Source organism: Salmo salar, chromosome 15 (assembly GCF_965601325.2).
Source record: "Salmo salar chromosome 15, fSalSal1, whole genome shotgun sequence".
Taxonomy (NCBI): Eukaryota; Metazoa; Chordata; class Actinopteri; order Salmoniformes; family Salmonidae; genus Salmo; species Salmo salar.
The window spans coordinates 98757501-98775028 of NC_138305.1; the positions used below are offsets into that span (position 1 = coordinate 98757501).

Genomic DNA, 17528 nt, shown 5'->3' on the forward strand with positions numbered 1-17528 from the left:
GTCCCGTGTATATATATATTTACATATTTGCTTCGCATATCTTTTTACATATTTTTATTTTTTTTAACTCAACCTCAAAACACTCTCCTGCAACCCGCCACACCAATTTAAAAAATAAAAGTATTTACCTCAAATCTGAAATCCACAACAGAAGCTAGCTAGAGGTTAGCCTGGCTAACGTTGGAGTTCAGCTAGCCACGGTTAGCGGTCCTCAGCTATCCATTAGCTCGTAAAGCTATCGCCAGTTTTTGTACAGCGCGACTCAGACCAGAGCTTACCGGACCTATTCTCTCTCCATATCCCCGGATTTCTACTGCAGGCTCTGGACATTTACACCTGGATCTTGCAGCTAGCTAGCTGCTACCTGAATGACTATTGGCAACGTAGGTCCCGGAGTTAACATAAATTATTCCGGAGCTAGCCAGCTGAAGAGTTTCATCAGCCACTCCTGGGCTATTCCGGAGCTAGCCAGCTGAAGAGTTCCATCAGCCTCTCCTGGGCTACAATCACCTATCCGGACCCGTTTTACTGCCGATGCGGAGCCCCATTGGGCCTTCACGACTGGACCACCGACGTTATCTGCCCGAGGGAGTTATCCAACTGGCCCCTCCGTCGTGACATAACCTGAACGCCCATCTGCGGCCAGCTAATCGTTAGCTGTCTTATCAGCTGCTATCTGAATAGGTCTATCGGACAATTTTCTTGGGCCACTATAACTAACTATTTTGCCAATTGGACTGGTCCCCCCTACCACACGGAACCCCACTAATCTACAGACGGAATCGCACGAGGTGGCTAAAAACAGACCTCCCTCCATCTTCTACCAGCTTGCTACCTATGGCTCGGCTAGCTATCTAACTCTCACTGGACCCTTTGATCACTCGGCTAAGCATGCCTCTCCTTAATGTCAATATGCCTTGTCCATTGCTGTTCTGGTTAGTGTTTATTGGCTTATTTCACTGTAGAGCCTCTAGCCCTGCTCATTATACCTTATCCAACCTCCCAGTTCCTCCACCCACACATGCTATGACATCTTCTGGTTTCAATTATGTTTCTAGAGACAATATCTCTCTCATCATCACTAAATGCCTAGGTTTACCTCCACTGTACTCATATCCTACCATACCTTTGTCTGTACATTATACCATGAAGCTATTTTATCGCCCCCAGAAACCTGCTCCTTTTTCTCTCTATTCCGGACGTCACAGACGACCAATTCTTATAGCTTTTAGCCGTACCCTCATCCTCATACTTCTCTCTGCCTCTGGTGATGTAGAGGGGAATCCAGGCCCTGCAGTGCCTAGCTCCACCCCTACTCCCCAGGCGCTATCTTTTGATGACTTCTGTAACCGTAATAGCCTTGGTTTCATGCATGTTAACATTAGAAGCCTCCTCCCTAAGTTTGTTTTATTCACTGCTTTAGCACACTCTGCCAACCCGGATGTCCTAACCGTGTCTGAATCCTGGCTTAGGAAGACCACCAAAAACTCTGAAATCTTCATCCCTAACTACAACGTTTTCAGACAAGATAGAACGGCCAAAGGGGGCGGTGTTGCAATCTACTGCAGAGATAGCCTGCAGAGTTCTGTCCTACTATCCAGGTCTGTACCCAAACAATTTGAACATCTACTTTTAAAAATCCATCTCTCTAAAAACAAGTCTCTCACCGTTGCCGCCTGCTATAGACCACCCTTGGCCCCCAGCTGTGCTCTATAAACACCATATGTGAACTGATTGCCCCCCATCTATCTTCAGAGCTCGTGCTACTAGGTGACCTAAACTGGGACATGCTTAACACCCCAGCCATCCTACAATCCAAGCTTGACGCCCTCAATCTCACAGAAATTATTAATGAAGCCACCAGGTACCACCCCAAAGCCGTAAACACTGGCACCCTCATAGATATCATCCTAACCAATTTGCCCTCTAAATACACCTCTGCTGTTTTCAACCAAGATCTCAGCGATCACTGCCTCATTGCCTGCATCCGTAATGGGTCAGCGGTCAAACGACCTCCACTCATCACTGTCAAACGCTCCCTGAAACACTTCAGCGAGCAAGCCTTTCTAATCGACCTGGCCCTGGTATCCTGGAAGGATATTGACCTCATCCCGTCAGTAGAGGATGCCTGGTTATTTTTTTTAAATGCCTTCCTCACCATCTTAAATAAGCATGCCCCATTCAAGAAATTTAGAACCAGGAACAGATATAGGCCTTGGTTCTCTCCAGACCTGACTGCCCTTAACCAACACAAAAACATCCTATGGCGTTCTGCATTAGCATCAAACAGCCCCCGTGATATGCAGCTTTTCAGGGACGTTAGAAACCAATATACACAGGCAGTTAGAAAAGCTAAGGCTAGCTTTTTCAAGCAGAAATTTACTTCCTGCAACACAAATTTAAAAAAGTTCTGGGACATTGTATAGTCCATGGAGAATAAGAACACCTCCTACCAACTGCCCACTGCACTGAGGATAGGAAACTCTGTCACCACCGATAAACCCACTATAATTGAGAATTTCAATAAGCATTTTTCTACGGCTGGCCATGCTTTCCACCTGGCTACCTCTACCCCGGTCAACAGCACTGCACCCCCCACAGCTACTCGCCCAAGCCTTCCCCATTTCTCCTTCTCCCAAATCCATTCAGCTGATGTTCTGAAAGAGCTGCAAAATCTGGACCCCTACAAATCAGCCGGGCTAGACAATCTGGACCCTTTCTTTCTAAAATTATCTGCCGAAATTATTGCAACCCCTATTACTAGCCTGTTCAACCTCTCTTTCGTGTCGTCTGAGATTCCCATAGATTGGAAAGCAGCTGCTGTCATCCCCCTCTTCAAAGGAGGGGACACTCTTGACCCAAATTGCTATAGACCTATATCCATCCTACCCTGCCTTTCTAAGGTCTTCGAAAGCCATGTCAACAAACAGATTACCGACCATTTCGAATCCCACCACACCTTCTCCGCTATGCAATCTGGTTTCAGAGCTGGTCATGGGTGCACCTCAGCCACGTTCAAGGTCCTAAACAATATCGTAACCGCCATCGATAAGAAACAATACTGTGCTGCCGTTTTCATTGACCTGGCCAAAGCTTTCGACTCTGCCAATCACCACATCCTCATCAGCAGACTCAATAGCCTTGGTTTCTCTAATGATTGCATCGCCTGGTTCACCAACTACTTCTCTGATAGAGTTCAGTGTGTCAAATCGGAGGGCCTGTTGTCCAGACCTCTGGCAGTCTCTATGGGGGTGCCACAGGGTTCAATTCTTGGGCCAACTCTTTTCTCTGTATACATCAATGATGTCGCTCTTGCTGCTGGTGAGTCTCTGATCCACCTCTACGCAGACGACACCATTCTGTATACTTCTGGCCCTTCTTTGGCCACTGTGTTAACTAACCTCCAGACGAGCTTTGTTAAAATTTTATTCTGATAATCTGAATGGCTATGGCAGGAAATGTGCTATATTGATTATTGTATGATGAAATACAGTATTCATTCAAGTTAATGTATGTGTGTGTTACAAATGTGGCAAAATTAAGAAATAGACTTGAAATCTGAAGTAACTTTGATCTGACCACTCCCCTCATCCTACAAAAATCTCTGAAACTGGAAACACTTATCTCCCTCACTAGCTTTAAGCACCAGCTGTCAGAGCAGCTCACAGATCACTGCACCTGTACATAGCCCATCTATAATTTAGCCCAAACAACTACCTCTTCCCCTACTGTATTTATTTATTTTATTTATTTTATTTTGCTCCTTTGCACCCCATTATCTCTATTTCTACTTTGCACTTTCTTCTACTACAAATCTACCATTCCAGTGTTTTACTTGCTATATTGTATTTACTTTGCCACCATGGACTTTTTTGCCTTTACCTCCTTTATCTCACCTCATTTGCTCACATCGTACACAGACTTATTTTTCGACTGTATTATTGACTGTATATTTGTTTTACTCCATGTGTAACTCTGTGTTGTTGTATGTTGTCGAACTGCTTTGCTTTATCTTGGCCAGGTCGCAATTGTAAATGAGAACTTGTTCTCAACTTGCCTACCTGGTTAAATAAAGGTGAAATAAAATAAAATAAAAAAGACAGACAGACATTTGACACAGACAGACAGACATTTGACACAGACAGAGACAGACATTTGACACACACAGACAGACAGACAGACATTTGCACACAGACAGACAGACAGACAGACAGACAGACAGACAGACAGACAGACAGACAGACAGACAGACAGACAGACAGACAGACAGACAGACAGACAGACAGACAGACAGACATTTGTCACAGACAGACAGACAGAGAAAGACATTTGTCACAGACAGAGACGGACAGACGGACAGACAGACAGACAGAGACAGACAGAGACACATACAGACGGACGGACGGACGGACGGACGGACGGACAGACAGACAGACAGAGACACATACAGACAGACAGACAGACAGACAGACAGACAGACAGACAGACAGACAGACAGACAGACAGACAGACAGACAGACAGACAGACAGACAGACAGACAGACAGACAGACAGACAGACAGACATTTGACACAGACAGACAGACAGACAGACAGACAGACAGACAGCAGACAGACAGAGACACATACAGACAGACAGACAGACAGACAGACAGACAGGACAGACAGACACAACAGACAGACAGACAGACAGACAGACAGACAGACAGACAGACAGACAGACAGACAGACAGACAGACAGACAGACAGACAGACAGACAGACAGACAGACAGACAGACAGACAGACAGACAGACAGACAGACAGACATTTGACACAGACAGACAGACAGACATTTGACACAGACAGACAGACAGACAGACAGACAGACAGACAGACAGACAGACAGACAGACAGACAGACAGACAGACAGACAGACAGACAGACAGACGACAGACAGAGACACAGACAGACAGACAGACAGACAGACAGACAGACAGACAGACAGACAGACAGACAGACAGACACTTATGACCATGCTGTCTGACCATAACTCCAGACGTCGCTCTGATGAGTGTATGTTCGGAACAGGATGCTTTCCAGGGCCATCCATTTTATGTTTATGGGAGTCTGGAAGAAACATAGAAGCAGAAGCTCATTTTGTCTGTTTACTGTGGACAACAACTTGTGAAATACATTATCTTGATGAATCAAGGTGAATGGAGCGGTGAATGTGTGTCCTGATTACCTTGTTACTGTCACTGTAGACATATTTCTTGTCATCAGGATAGAGCAGGTCAGCCACACCGTAGTCAGAAATCTGGACGAAGTAATCATTCTTTAGCATCACGTTCCTCGCAGCCAGGTTCCTGTGCACCATACAGTGTTCCTCCAGGTAATACATTCCCTGAAGACAGACACACAAGAGGTCCCCCAGTGAGAAACAGTGAGACTCAATAAGAGTCTTTGAATCATGAAGGGTAAGAAAACCCTTTTTTAACCTTTTTTGATTTTGGTTCCAGGTAGAACCTTTTTAGGGTTTTTAGGGTGTTTTCACACTTTTTCCCTTTCAGACATTTTTTGTGAACCTAGTACAGTTCGCTTAATTGTTTGTGCAGTGTGAACACTCCAAAGGAACCCCTCAAAAGAGCCCCCAAAGCGAACTGATCTGAGACCATCTCGAGAGGTGGTCTGAGTTCGGTTCGCTTGAATTCCGCGGTCTGGTCTCCCTTTTTTAGGACAATGTGAACGCAAAGCTCCCCAGGTTCGCTTGTCATTATCCCCGCACCACACACTAGACTTCTGCAACACCGTTTCCCCTAACATAACCCCTCACTTTGGTGCCACTAAAGAGAGAAGAGGATATACAGGTTTGCGGGATAATCTGAGTTTTTAGTTCAGATGATTTGTTTGCTAAATGTGATATATAGGCTACAATACAGCAGTGTAATAAACTGTTTATTCTATTGTGGGGTTTGAATAGTGTGAGAAGACAACAACATATTTGGTGAGAATCACACCATAGGGTACAAAATCAATTCTAGCTCTGAAAGAAGCAGTAGCCTACATTGCGTTTACCATTTTCCAATTTAGCATTATATTGTCTGCAGTTATTCTTCTGTTATTTATTCTGTTACCAATAATATTTACATGTTAATAGTATCTTCTGATTACAATTGTCTCATCTTTTAACTAAATGCAATCTATTAGCTTCCAAAATGTAAGTAGGTAGAGTATGTCTGGCTGTCCGATAACACGTTTTGATGGAATGGCTTGTCCTGTACTTTGGAAAAACCCAGAGTGCATTGAGTGAATGTTGGAAAAAGATTTTGGTTCCTTTCTAAATATAGCAATGTGAATGCAAAGAGGACTGGAACCACAAAACAGGTGAAGTGAACAGGCAAAAAGGTTGAGTCCAAATTCAAAGGCAAGGGCAATGTGAATACAAAGAGAACTGAATTATTTCGCTTTATTTTACCCGAGAGTTCACTTTAAAGAGGACTGAGATTGGTTATTTTAAAGAGGACTATATGTGAAAACACCCTTAAAGTGTTCTGGGTTATTTGAGGGGAAAACCACCTGGAACCAAAAATGGTTCTACCCTTTAGTGATCATGACCTCACCTTAGCTATCTGTACACACCAGTTGAGGAGCCTCTGTGGATCCAGGTTGTCCCTGTGGTGCCTGATGTGCTTCAGTAAGGACCCCTGGCTGCTGAGCTGGGTGACCAGCTGGAGACTGGCACCTGGACAGACACCTAAGAGCCTGACGATATACGGGTGGTCTAGACTGCCCATGGACAACATGTGCTGCAGAGGACACACAGAGAGAACGAGAGCGAGGGAGAGAGAGAGGGAGAGGGAATCAGACAGGATCTCCTACACACCACACGACGGTGTTAGCTTGGTGAGCTAAAGCCCAGGCATTAGCTCATGGAGTTAACACAAGTATTTATGTCTCATGCAAGGTTACTCTTCAATAAAACCCACCTCCATTACACAAACATATCTGGTGACTAGGAATTGTAGTGGATTCCATTCAGACGTTAGTATTGTTACTGAGTGTCGGTGTGTTATGAGTGTGTGGTTCTTACATCAGTGATCTCAGTGAAGGTCTGTCTGCCTGTGTGGTCCTGGATGGTCTTAATGGCTACAGGAATCTTCACTGAGTCTCCCTCAGGGATCCACAGGCCTTTGTGTACGGTGCCAAACACTCCAGAGCCAAGGGCTTTGACCTTCTTCAGCTCTGGGGCCCTCAGGATCCGGGCATGAACGTTAGCCCCTTTCTCTCCTGGCCCCAGCGGCTCAAAACTCTTTTAACACACACAGACCAGTTATTTTTTGGATATGTCCAATGTGTCCCACAACTCTGCAGACTACCTTTCAGTTATGTTGTAGAAATATACCAGTATTCTATTGAATTTGACATATATTTTTCAATCTCACCTCCTCACTCTTCAGGTACCTCCTCATGGCTCTCTTCCTGCGGATGGCCCGGCCACGGTGGTACAGCATGCCCAACACAAACAATGCCAGGCAGACTATGAGGGCAGCGGGCACTCCCAACGCTATCCCTGTGATCTGAGTGCTACAGGAGAAAATGTGTAAATGTCTGGTGTGTGTTTGAGTGTGTGTGTTTGAATGGGGTGTGTGTGTATATAACCACCAGCAGAGAGACACTCACCTAGTGGACTGTCTAGTGTTGTCTATACAGTCACTCAACCCTGGACCCGAACACCTGCAACAAGATGCACAGTGTCACTCTATTGCGCACACACACACTCAAACACACACGCACACACACTCACCCCTGTGTGCAGTTGACATGGCAGGGCTCACAGTAGCTGTCCTTGTTGGGGTATTTGTAGATGAACTGCCCGTTCTCTCCGTTCACCCCACTGGGGCAGGAGAACACACAGTGAGGACCATCTCTCAGACTGGAACACATCACACACTCATCAGACCCCTGAGAGAGAGGGAGAGAAATGGGGGGAGGGGAGAGAGAGAGGGGGAGGGGGAGAAAGAAGGAGAGAGGGGGGTGATGGAGAGAGAGAGAAATCACTTACCAATGTCAAAGAGGGTATTTTATCCATTATATTAATGAACAGTGAAATAATACAACACTCTTTCTCTAATGTATCTCTCAAACACATTTGTTGACACTCAGCCAGATCAAGAAACAGAAGCTGATATCGATGTGATTTGTGATATCTAATATACTAACCAATATACTGCAGTATGGAATCCTAAAAGGAAGGAGAAAATAGTCCAGCCTTTTTGGTGAGGCCTGGTGTTATTCCTATTATATATATATATTTTATTAATTATTATTTTACCTTTATTTAACTAGGCAAGTCAGTTAAGAACAAATTCTTATTTTCAATGACAGCCTAGGAACAGTGGGTTAACTGCCTTGTTCAGGGGCAGAACGACTGATTTTTACCTTGTCAACACAGGAATTTGATCTTGCAACCTTTCGGTTACTGGCCCAACACTCTAACCACTAGGCTACCTGACGCCCCGGTGCATGACGTCATGTGCATGGTATGTGATGTGGAAAGGTGTGTGTGGGTTAACTTCCGAATGAGTCATCACCGTTTAAAGTTACAATACAATGTCCTAGAAGATTAGGGAGAAATGCTGATAAGCCAAAAGCAAACAAATGCCTATATCACCTTATATTTGACAGTCCAGTAATATCACAAAAAAGCCAATGTTTACAGAGACTAATGTAGAAACTATGTGGGAGGAGATGTTTCCTGACTGAGTTGGCTGCTACAGTACAGTCATGTACCACAATCATCTGACGAATGAGAGAATGAAAAGCCAAGAACAGTGTCAAAGTATTAGATCTCAGCCAATATCCTTTCTGTCCTTTCACTTCTAGACTGTATATGTGAAACTAGCAGTGAGGTTTAGTTGATAGGGAGATTGAGAGAGACATCAAGAGGACAAGAGTGAGAGATAGAGAGTGAGAGATGGGACGAAAGAGATAGAATACCAAGAGAGAGAGAAAGAGACAGAGTTTGTATACCGGTCCAGTGCAGCTATCCCTCCCATACTGCGGTTGGCATTCTGGATGACAGGCAACACACTCCCCCTTTGGTCCCGCAAACTCCCTGGGCTGACTGGTGGTGGAGGGACACAACAGATGGTTAAACACACGCACACACACACACACACACACACACACACACACACACACACACACACACACACACACACACACACCCCCAGCCAACTCTATCTCAATTTTGATCTCTCTCACACCTCACACACAAGTAACACACACACACATAACGGTCCCTCCCACTGACCCTGTGTAGAAGTTGCAGTGTGCCACACAGGTAGAGTCTCGGCTGTGGTTCCTGCAGGAGAGACACTGGTCAGGCCCCGGGCCCCAGCAGCCTGAGTCTGAACACAGTGGGTCACACACGTGACCCTCCTCAACTGTAAACAACAACATGATTCAGAGTTGAGATAAGTACGTGCAACTCTGACTTTCACTTAAATCATAATTGAAGTCAACTCGAAAATTGGAGTTCAACGTGCAGATCTCAGGTCAGAATATGGCCCTGCAAGATTGAAACAGCTAGTAGCTGAGATGTCCCACCACACTCTCTCAGAGGCCTGTTGTCCTTGATGTCGTTGAGGCTTGTGGAGTGCCCGGTGAACAGGCGTGTCCAGTTGACGGTGTGGTGGTAACACAGTTTGGCGTTGTGGCTGAGGTACACGTTGCCGTCACTGATCTCTCTCAGAGAACGCAGACCCAGAGAGGTGATGGACGCAACACGCATGACCATCAGAGAGAAACGCCTGGAGGAGAAAAGTTTGAGATTGGTAAGAGGAAAACAGAAGTAAAACGACCTCTAAAGGCCCTTTCTCAACAAGTCCCTTATTCAGATACGAGCACGTCTTGTTTATGACACTGTTCACACCAATTGCTAAATATCGTCCTGCCGCAATCCATCAATTATTATTTATTTGGAACAGGTTTGATTTTTGCATCTTTTTGCACGAGAAAATAAACTGTTCACCAATAGAAATTGTTATCTGGGACACTGCCACTGACAGTCACGCCCTGATCATAGAGAGCCCTCTGGGACACTGCCACTGACAGTCACGCCCTGATCATAGAGAGCCCTCTGGGACACTGCCACTGACAGTCACGCCCTGATCATAGAGAGCCCACTGGGACACTGCCACTGACAGTCACGCCCTGATCATAGAGAGCCCTCGGGGTTGTCTATGGGTTTTAGGTCAGGGCGTGACTAGGGGGATTTCTAGTTAGTTTATTTCTATGTTGGTGTATGTGTATGGTTCCCAATTAGAGGCAGCTGATAATCGTTACCTCTAATTGGGGATCATACTTAGTGTGTTCTATTTCCCACCCTCGATGTGGGATATTGTTTTGTGTGAGTGCCTTTGTGCGCTATGTTTTGCACGATCGTTAATTCTTTGTTGTTTTGAAGTTTCACTGTAATAAATATGTGGAACTGTACTCACGCTGCGGCTTGGTCCAGTTATTTAAGCGACGGTTGTGACATATATATTTTTTTACGTTTGCTGTGCAGCAATGTATCAATTTAGCCAATGTGATCACACCACACCAGAGCCACACATCACTCTTTCCAATCAAACTTCCCCTCCAGTCCATTGCCAACACTGTAGCCTATTGTATAGCCATTCAGCAAGCAAGACAATCAATTGATACTACTCTCCTTGAATAGACCTAAGTTTGAAAAAATTGCCTAAAATAAGTTGCAGCAGATGACCACACTGGGTTCCACTCCTATCAGCTCAAAGGCCCCGTCCTGCCTGGTGTCTACGGTACAGGCTGGTGGCGGTGGTGTAATGGTGTGGGGAATGTTTTTCAGCAACGTTTCCATGCCACAATGAATTCAGGCTTTCCTGGAAGCAAAGGGGGTGACCAACCCAGTACTAGATTGGTGTACCTAATAAACTAAGTGTATATTGCTGTTCATTGTCTATATATAGGCTACACATTCAAGAGCTAGAGAGAGGGGGAAGAGACAGTCCAGCAGAGATGCATGAATTGTGCAAGAACGGAACAGTGAAGAAGACTATATTCAAGAATATATTCATCCGTCAATAATATAGCCTATACAGTGTATGAGGCTATATATTACAGGCCTGCAAAAGTTAATCTAGGCCTAGACCACTTGTGTTATAGGCAACCCTAAAAGACAGAGACAAAAAAAACTTTTCAATAAGTGGTTGCACAGATTTAGATAAAGCACTCAAATTAAAGTGTCAACATATCCACCCATTGCTTCACTGAAATGTATCAACGCCTGATCCTTAGACTATGGACAGGCTGATCATTAGGCTATGTACAGGCTGATCATTAGGCTATGGACAGGCTGATCATTAGGCTATGGACAGGCTGATCATTAGGCTATGGACAGGCTGATCATTAGGCTATGGACAGGCTGATCATTAGGCTATGGACAGGCTGATCATTAGACTATGGACAGGCTGATCATTAGGCTATGGACAGGCTGATCATTAGACTATGGACAGGCTGATCATTAGGCTATGGACAGGCTGATCATTAGACTATGGACAGGCTGATCATTAGGCTATGGACAGGCTGATCATTAGGCTATGGACAGGCTGATCATTAGGCTATGGACAGGCTGATCATTAGGCTATGGACAGGTTGCGTGCCTGTGTTTCTATTTTCTAATGGTTGTTAGTTTCATCGTCATATAGCCTACATCACTGCTGTCTCTATCTACCCCTTAAAACTTTCCTCGTCAATTTATATGATAGCCTACATTGATTTAGCATTATCCTATAATGAAGACTAGTTTGCTATCCTACAGAAAGGATTTGAAGCTAAGGCAAGGTTTTTAATACAGTGTGGGAAAGAATAAATTTGATTTGCTTATATGAGATGCGCTGCAGGCGGCTTTGATTGACGGGTCCTTTTAGATGGGTGGGTGTGTGTGTGTGTAAGTTGGCTAATTCTCTATGTCCATTCAGAAAGTCTGGACTTCATCTCTTTAACCAGATAGAAAGAAAAGTGTAGGCAGCATGTGTCATGATGGTCAGCGTATGTGCGAGGACTGACGACAGGTGCTATTTTTACATTTCCTCTCTTATTAAATGGGGTGCAACAAAGCCAAGCTCCTTTCATGATTCATCCTATTGGATGAATAGCCTATCCTAATATTTTCAGTAGTATATCATTATTTACAGTAGTATATCATTTTTTACAGTAGTATATCATTTGTTCCAGTAGTATATCATTTGTTCCAGTAGTATATTATTTGTTCCAGTAGTATATCATTTGTTCCAGTAGTACATGATTTTTCTCTCATTACAGCATCCTCTCTAGCCACTTTGATCAAATTGAACATTTTGCACCTGAGAATGACCGCAGCAGTGTTGGTGACGTTCTGACAATTTTTAAGAAAAATGGAGGGAAAAACGCATCGGACTTGGTGTGAATGGTTCAGTGTGTCAAAATCGGAATCTGTATTTTTTCGAAATTCCGACAAAAAGATCACAACACAGTTGGTGAGAAAAGACCTGGCTGCATTTAGACAGGCTGCCCAATTCTGATCTCTTTTAACTAATTGGTCTCTTGACCAATCAGATCAGCTCTGAAAAAGAGGTGATGTGAAAAGATCTGATTTGACTGGTCAAAAGACCAATTAGAGGAAAAAAGATCAGAATTGGGCTACCTGTTTAAATGCAGCCACATACTGCATCATCAATTTACCTCTAATGGAAAAAAAGCATCCTTAAACCTCAGAAGGAGACTAGAACAACACATTCAATTAAATAAACATTTATTTGTGGTAGAAACTAAAACTGCAATAGGAAGTTGCATTAAGATACTGCAACATCACAGTAACAACTCTCTGTATTAGTCAGCCTTAAGGCCATGCTTTGGTTAAGCAAAAAGTTACGGAGTCACACACAGCTCAGGCCATACCTCTTTGCGCTGGAGAGGGACATCAGGAGCAGAGTGGACAGGAAGGTGAGATACATAAAGAGAGATAGAGAGATTACATACTCTAGTGACATGCATGACATGAGCTGTTGACGAAAAAGCAGCTTCTGGTATTATTAAAGCAGACAGAGGACAGACTGGGTGGATTAAATGACATGTAACAAAACAGAATGACATTTGAGTTATATAGAAATATGGACTTTCTTTCATACACACATGCAGTCACACGTGCATACGCACACAAACATGCACACCCACACACGCGCACACACACGCGCACACGCGCACACACACACACACACACACACACACCACACACACACACACACACACACACACACACACACACACACACACACACACACACACACACACACACACACACACACACACACACACACACCACCTTACTTGTGAAGAGATCTTCCCTGTATGGTGGTAAGACTGGAGAACACTGACAGATCTGACAGCTCTTTAGGCCACGACTGGATGGCTAGGATATCTGGACAGCAGACAATGGGCAAGCAAACATAGTTTACACAAATGCAAATATACACAGTCACATGCTGGATAGACTGTGATTTCAATTTCTGGTTATACTGTATAACAACAAAGCAACATGCTGTAGGAGAGGAAAAAAGCTAAGTTTGAGATTGGTAAGAGGAAAACAGACCTCTAAAGGCACACACACACACACAAACACACACCTGTTATCTCCTGCACAGAGCGGAAGACTTCCAGCTTCTTAGGGTCCAGAGGTGGGATATTCTTATAGTCATCACTGAACAATACACAGAGCACATCTACTGTTCATGTACTGATAATGCTACGTAATGCAGCAATCAAACTACAACGCTTCCAGTGCGATGAACTCACTTACCCAAGGATCCCTGTGACCAGGAAGTGCAGACTGCCCTGTATCTTGGTGCAGTTGATGAAGCTGTCAATGTTACTGGAGTCCACCGTCTGTCTGTGCTCAGGCCCTGTGCCCTCACAGGCTAGTTTGGGATCAATGAATCAATGAATCAATCTGTCTCTGTGCTCAGGCCCTGTGCCCTCACAGGCTAGTTTGGGATCAATGAATCAATGAATCAATCTGTCTCTGTGCTCAGGCCCTGTGCCCTCACAGGCTAGTTTGGGATCAATGAATCAATGAATCAATCTGTCTCTGTGCTCAGGCCCTGTGCCCTCACAGGCTAGTTTGGGATCAATGAATCAATGAATCAATCTGTCTCTGTGCTCAGGCCCTGTGCCCTCACAGGCTAGTTTGGGATCAATGAATCAATGAATCAATCTGTCTCTGTGCTCAGGCCCTGTGCCCTCACAGGCTAGTTTGGGATCAATGAATCAATGAATCAATCTGTCTCTGTGCTCAGGCCCTGTGCCCTCACAGGCTAGTTTGGGATCAATCAATGAATAAATCTGTCTCTGTGCTCAGGCAACTCTTGCAGGCTTGTGTATGAAGAATCACTCAACAGTTATTCCACTCTCATGAGTCATGTCCAAACTACCAAAAATAACAGCATGAAATTCCTGCACAAACAACCTTAATTTAGCAGCTATAAATCAACCATTGAAAGTGAATGTAGCCACTACAGGGACTATTTCTCAATATCCTCACATCCTTTCCTCCTTCTCAAAACTCAGAGGGACCTCAGACCTTCACCTCCAACATGGCTTGAGTAGTAGGCGAGGAGAGAGGAATCGAGGAGAGACTATCTGGGATTGGGCCAGGGTGTGTTAGTGTATTGACTGTGTTGGATTACCTTTAGGGCACAGCCCTCCACAGAGCTCACACTGCCTCTGACCAGTCCTCTCCACCTCCTTCTTGTCTGGAGGACAACCACTCACACAGGAGCTGCCGTCCACCACGAAGTGGGCTGTATGGGGGAAAGAGGACAGAGGAGAAGAAGAGACAGAGGCATCTATTCACATGAATTCAGAACCATGCAGTGGCTTGGATGTTCTTGATGTCACTTGGCTGATTCAGTGTTAAGAAAAATACCCAGATACCAGCTTAGTACGAGAACACGAGAAGAAGAATATGAGAATAAAGATAATAACACACACACACAAGGGTACTCACTGGGGCAGTGGGAGACACAGATGGATCCGTACTGATACTTGGCGTTGGGGTTCGTCTCCATCTGAAACGTCTGCCTGTTGTAGATCAGAGTCTGGGGACACTGGGGCACACAGGAGCCTGAGTCGTTGAAGTGACTGCACGCCTGAGAGTAGGAAGGTAGACACGCACATACAATTTAGAATGAATCATGAACCTTCTAATGAAGTAATCTATATTAGCTTTCTTACTGTAAATGAGCTACTTCATCAGCTGTTACAGAACTGCGCTACACAGTTCAAAGCCTCAAAGCTGCACATGCCATACAGTGGGTGTTCTGACATACGTCCATGACTTGATAACTCAATAAGTAGCCAATTAAATGAGGTTCCGATATATGTAATAATGGTGGCGACGCGGCTGTGGACTCTCTATTCAGCTATTAAGGTTAAATTACTGTTAAATCACTACTCCTTTCTGAATGACTAGCTTCTCTGTAGGAAAGACAGAAAAGCACTCACAAAGCAGTCCATGTCCTGAGACGCAGTGCAGCCCCCTGCACACTCTATATGACAGCAGTCCCTGGGGCTTGTCCCAAAACAGCGGCCATTACACTGAGGGGCGCACACCGTCTTAGTCACTGAGGGGTACAGAGAGGGAGGTCAGTGACAGGATAGTGTAGGACAGCATGTGACAATATATGACAAGACGGTGAGAGAGAGAGAAAAAGAAAGAGATAGAATGAGAGGTGGCACACCCAGATGAAAAGCAGGCAGAGAACTCACAGATCTGGCAGTGTTCTTCACCAGACCCCCAGCAGTTCTCCCCACAGGAAGGGTGACAAGGCCCTACACACATGGAACATCATTATCAGTCAGCTATAGCAGCCAATGGCTGACCCAAGAACAGAGGTCAAAGAGGTCAAAGTTCATGGTCTAGCCAGAGTTCGGAATCTCAACTGGAATCCTGATCTCTTTTAGCATTTTCCAGATCAGGCTCTAACCACCTATTCTAGTGGACAGGCACTAACCTCTCTGGCCGTTGTACTGGATGTCAATGGGAGCCTTTGCCCTATCCCTGTCCCTCACAATGTCATCCCAGTTCACCCAGGGACCATAGCTCAGGAACCTGTTGTTGACGATCTGGACACCCCCCTCCAGAATTTCTGTAGACAAGAGAGAGAGAGTGAGAGAGAGAGAGAGAGGGAGAGAGAGAGAGAGAGAGAGAGAGAGAGAGAGAGAGAGAGAGAGAGAGAGAGAGAGAGAGTGATAGAGAGAATGAACTACAAGACAAAATACAAACCCTCCAACCCAAAATGGCCTGTGGGGTTGATGGTATCCTAAATGAAATGATAAAATATACAGACCACAAATTCCAATTGGCTAAACTCTTTAACATCATCCACAGCTCTGGCATATTCCCCAATATTTGGAACCAAGGACTGATCATCCCAATCCACAAAAGTGGAGACAAATTTGACCACAATAACTACTGTAGGATATGCGTCAACAGCAGCCTTGGGAAAATCCTCTGCATTATCATTAACAGCAGACTCATACAATTCCTCTGCGAAAAAACAATGTACTGAGCAAATGTCAAATTGTCTTTTTACCCAATTACCATACGAGAGACCACGTATTTACCCTGCACAACCTAATTGACAAACAAACCAAAACAAAGGCAAAGTCTTCTTTGTTGATTTCAAAAAGCTTTCGACTCAATTTGGCATGAGGGCCTGCTATACAAATTGATGGAAAGTGGTGTTGGGGAAAAATATACGACATTATAAAATCCATGTACACAAACAACAAGTGTGTGGTTAAAATGGGCAAAAAACACACACATTTCTTTCCACAGCGCCGGGGGGTGAGACAAGGATGCAGCTTAAGCCCCACCCTCTTCAACATAAATATCAACGAATTGGCGGTCTAGAGCACCCAGCCTCACCCTACTAGAATCTGAAGTCAAATGTCTACTGTTTGCTGATGATCTGGTGCTTCTGTCACCAAACAAGGAGGGCCAACAGCAGCACATAGATCTTCTGCACAGATTCTGTCAGACCTGGGCCCTGACAGTAAATCTCAATAAGACAAAAATAATGGTGTTCCAAAAAAGGTCCAGTTGCCAGGACCACGAACTCAAATATCATCTAGACACCGTTGCCCTAGAGCACACAAAAAACTATACATACCTCAACCTAAACATCAGCACCACAGGTAACTTCCACAAAGCTGTGAACGATCTGAGAGACAAGGCAAGAAGAGTCTTCTATACTATCAAAAGGTACATAAAATTCAACATACCAATTAGGATCTGGCTAAAGTTATAGAACACATTGCTCTTTATGGTAGTGAGGTCTGGGGTCCGCTCACCAACCAAGAATTCACAAAATGGGAACAACACCAAATTGAGTCTCTGCATGTAGAATTCTGCAAAAATATCCTCAGTGTACAACGTAGAACACCAAATAATGCATGCAGAGCAGAATTAGGCCGATACCCGCTA

At 44.6% G+C, this 17528-nt stretch overlaps 1 protein-coding gene across 1 annotated transcript in view; it reads right to left on the reverse strand.

Moving 5' to 3' along the window:
* The window catches only part of LOC106572678 (receptor tyrosine-protein kinase erbB-3), a 38888-nt gene that overhangs the window by 9261 nt on the left and 12099 nt on the right, over positions 1 to 17528 (reverse strand). The window contains exons 4-22 of the mRNA XM_082962192.1: positions 16054 to 16188; positions 15809 to 15871; positions 15545 to 15663; positions 15048 to 15189; positions 14728 to 14841; positions 13842 to 13959; positions 13669 to 13742; positions 13373 to 13463; positions 12944 to 12952; positions 9590 to 9792; positions 9294 to 9426; positions 9011 to 9104; positions 7785 to 7942; positions 7661 to 7714; positions 7423 to 7564; positions 7071 to 7289; positions 6601 to 6786; positions 5226 to 5384; positions 5026 to 5107 (exon numbers count right to left, since the gene is read on the reverse strand). Coding sequence (XP_082818318.1) covers positions 5026 to 5107; positions 5226 to 5384; positions 6601 to 6786; positions 7071 to 7289; positions 7423 to 7564; positions 7661 to 7714; positions 7785 to 7942; positions 9011 to 9104; positions 9294 to 9426; positions 9590 to 9792; positions 12944 to 12952; positions 13373 to 13463; positions 13669 to 13742; positions 13842 to 13959; positions 14728 to 14841; positions 15048 to 15189; positions 15545 to 15663; positions 15809 to 15871; positions 16054 to 16188 — 2295 coding nt within the window. The remainder of the gene's footprint in view (positions 1 to 5025; positions 5108 to 5225; positions 5385 to 6600; positions 6787 to 7070; positions 7290 to 7422; positions 7565 to 7660; positions 7715 to 7784; positions 7943 to 9010; positions 9105 to 9293; positions 9427 to 9589; positions 9793 to 12943; positions 12953 to 13372; positions 13464 to 13668; positions 13743 to 13841; positions 13960 to 14727; positions 14842 to 15047; positions 15190 to 15544; positions 15664 to 15808; positions 15872 to 16053; positions 16189 to 17528) is intronic.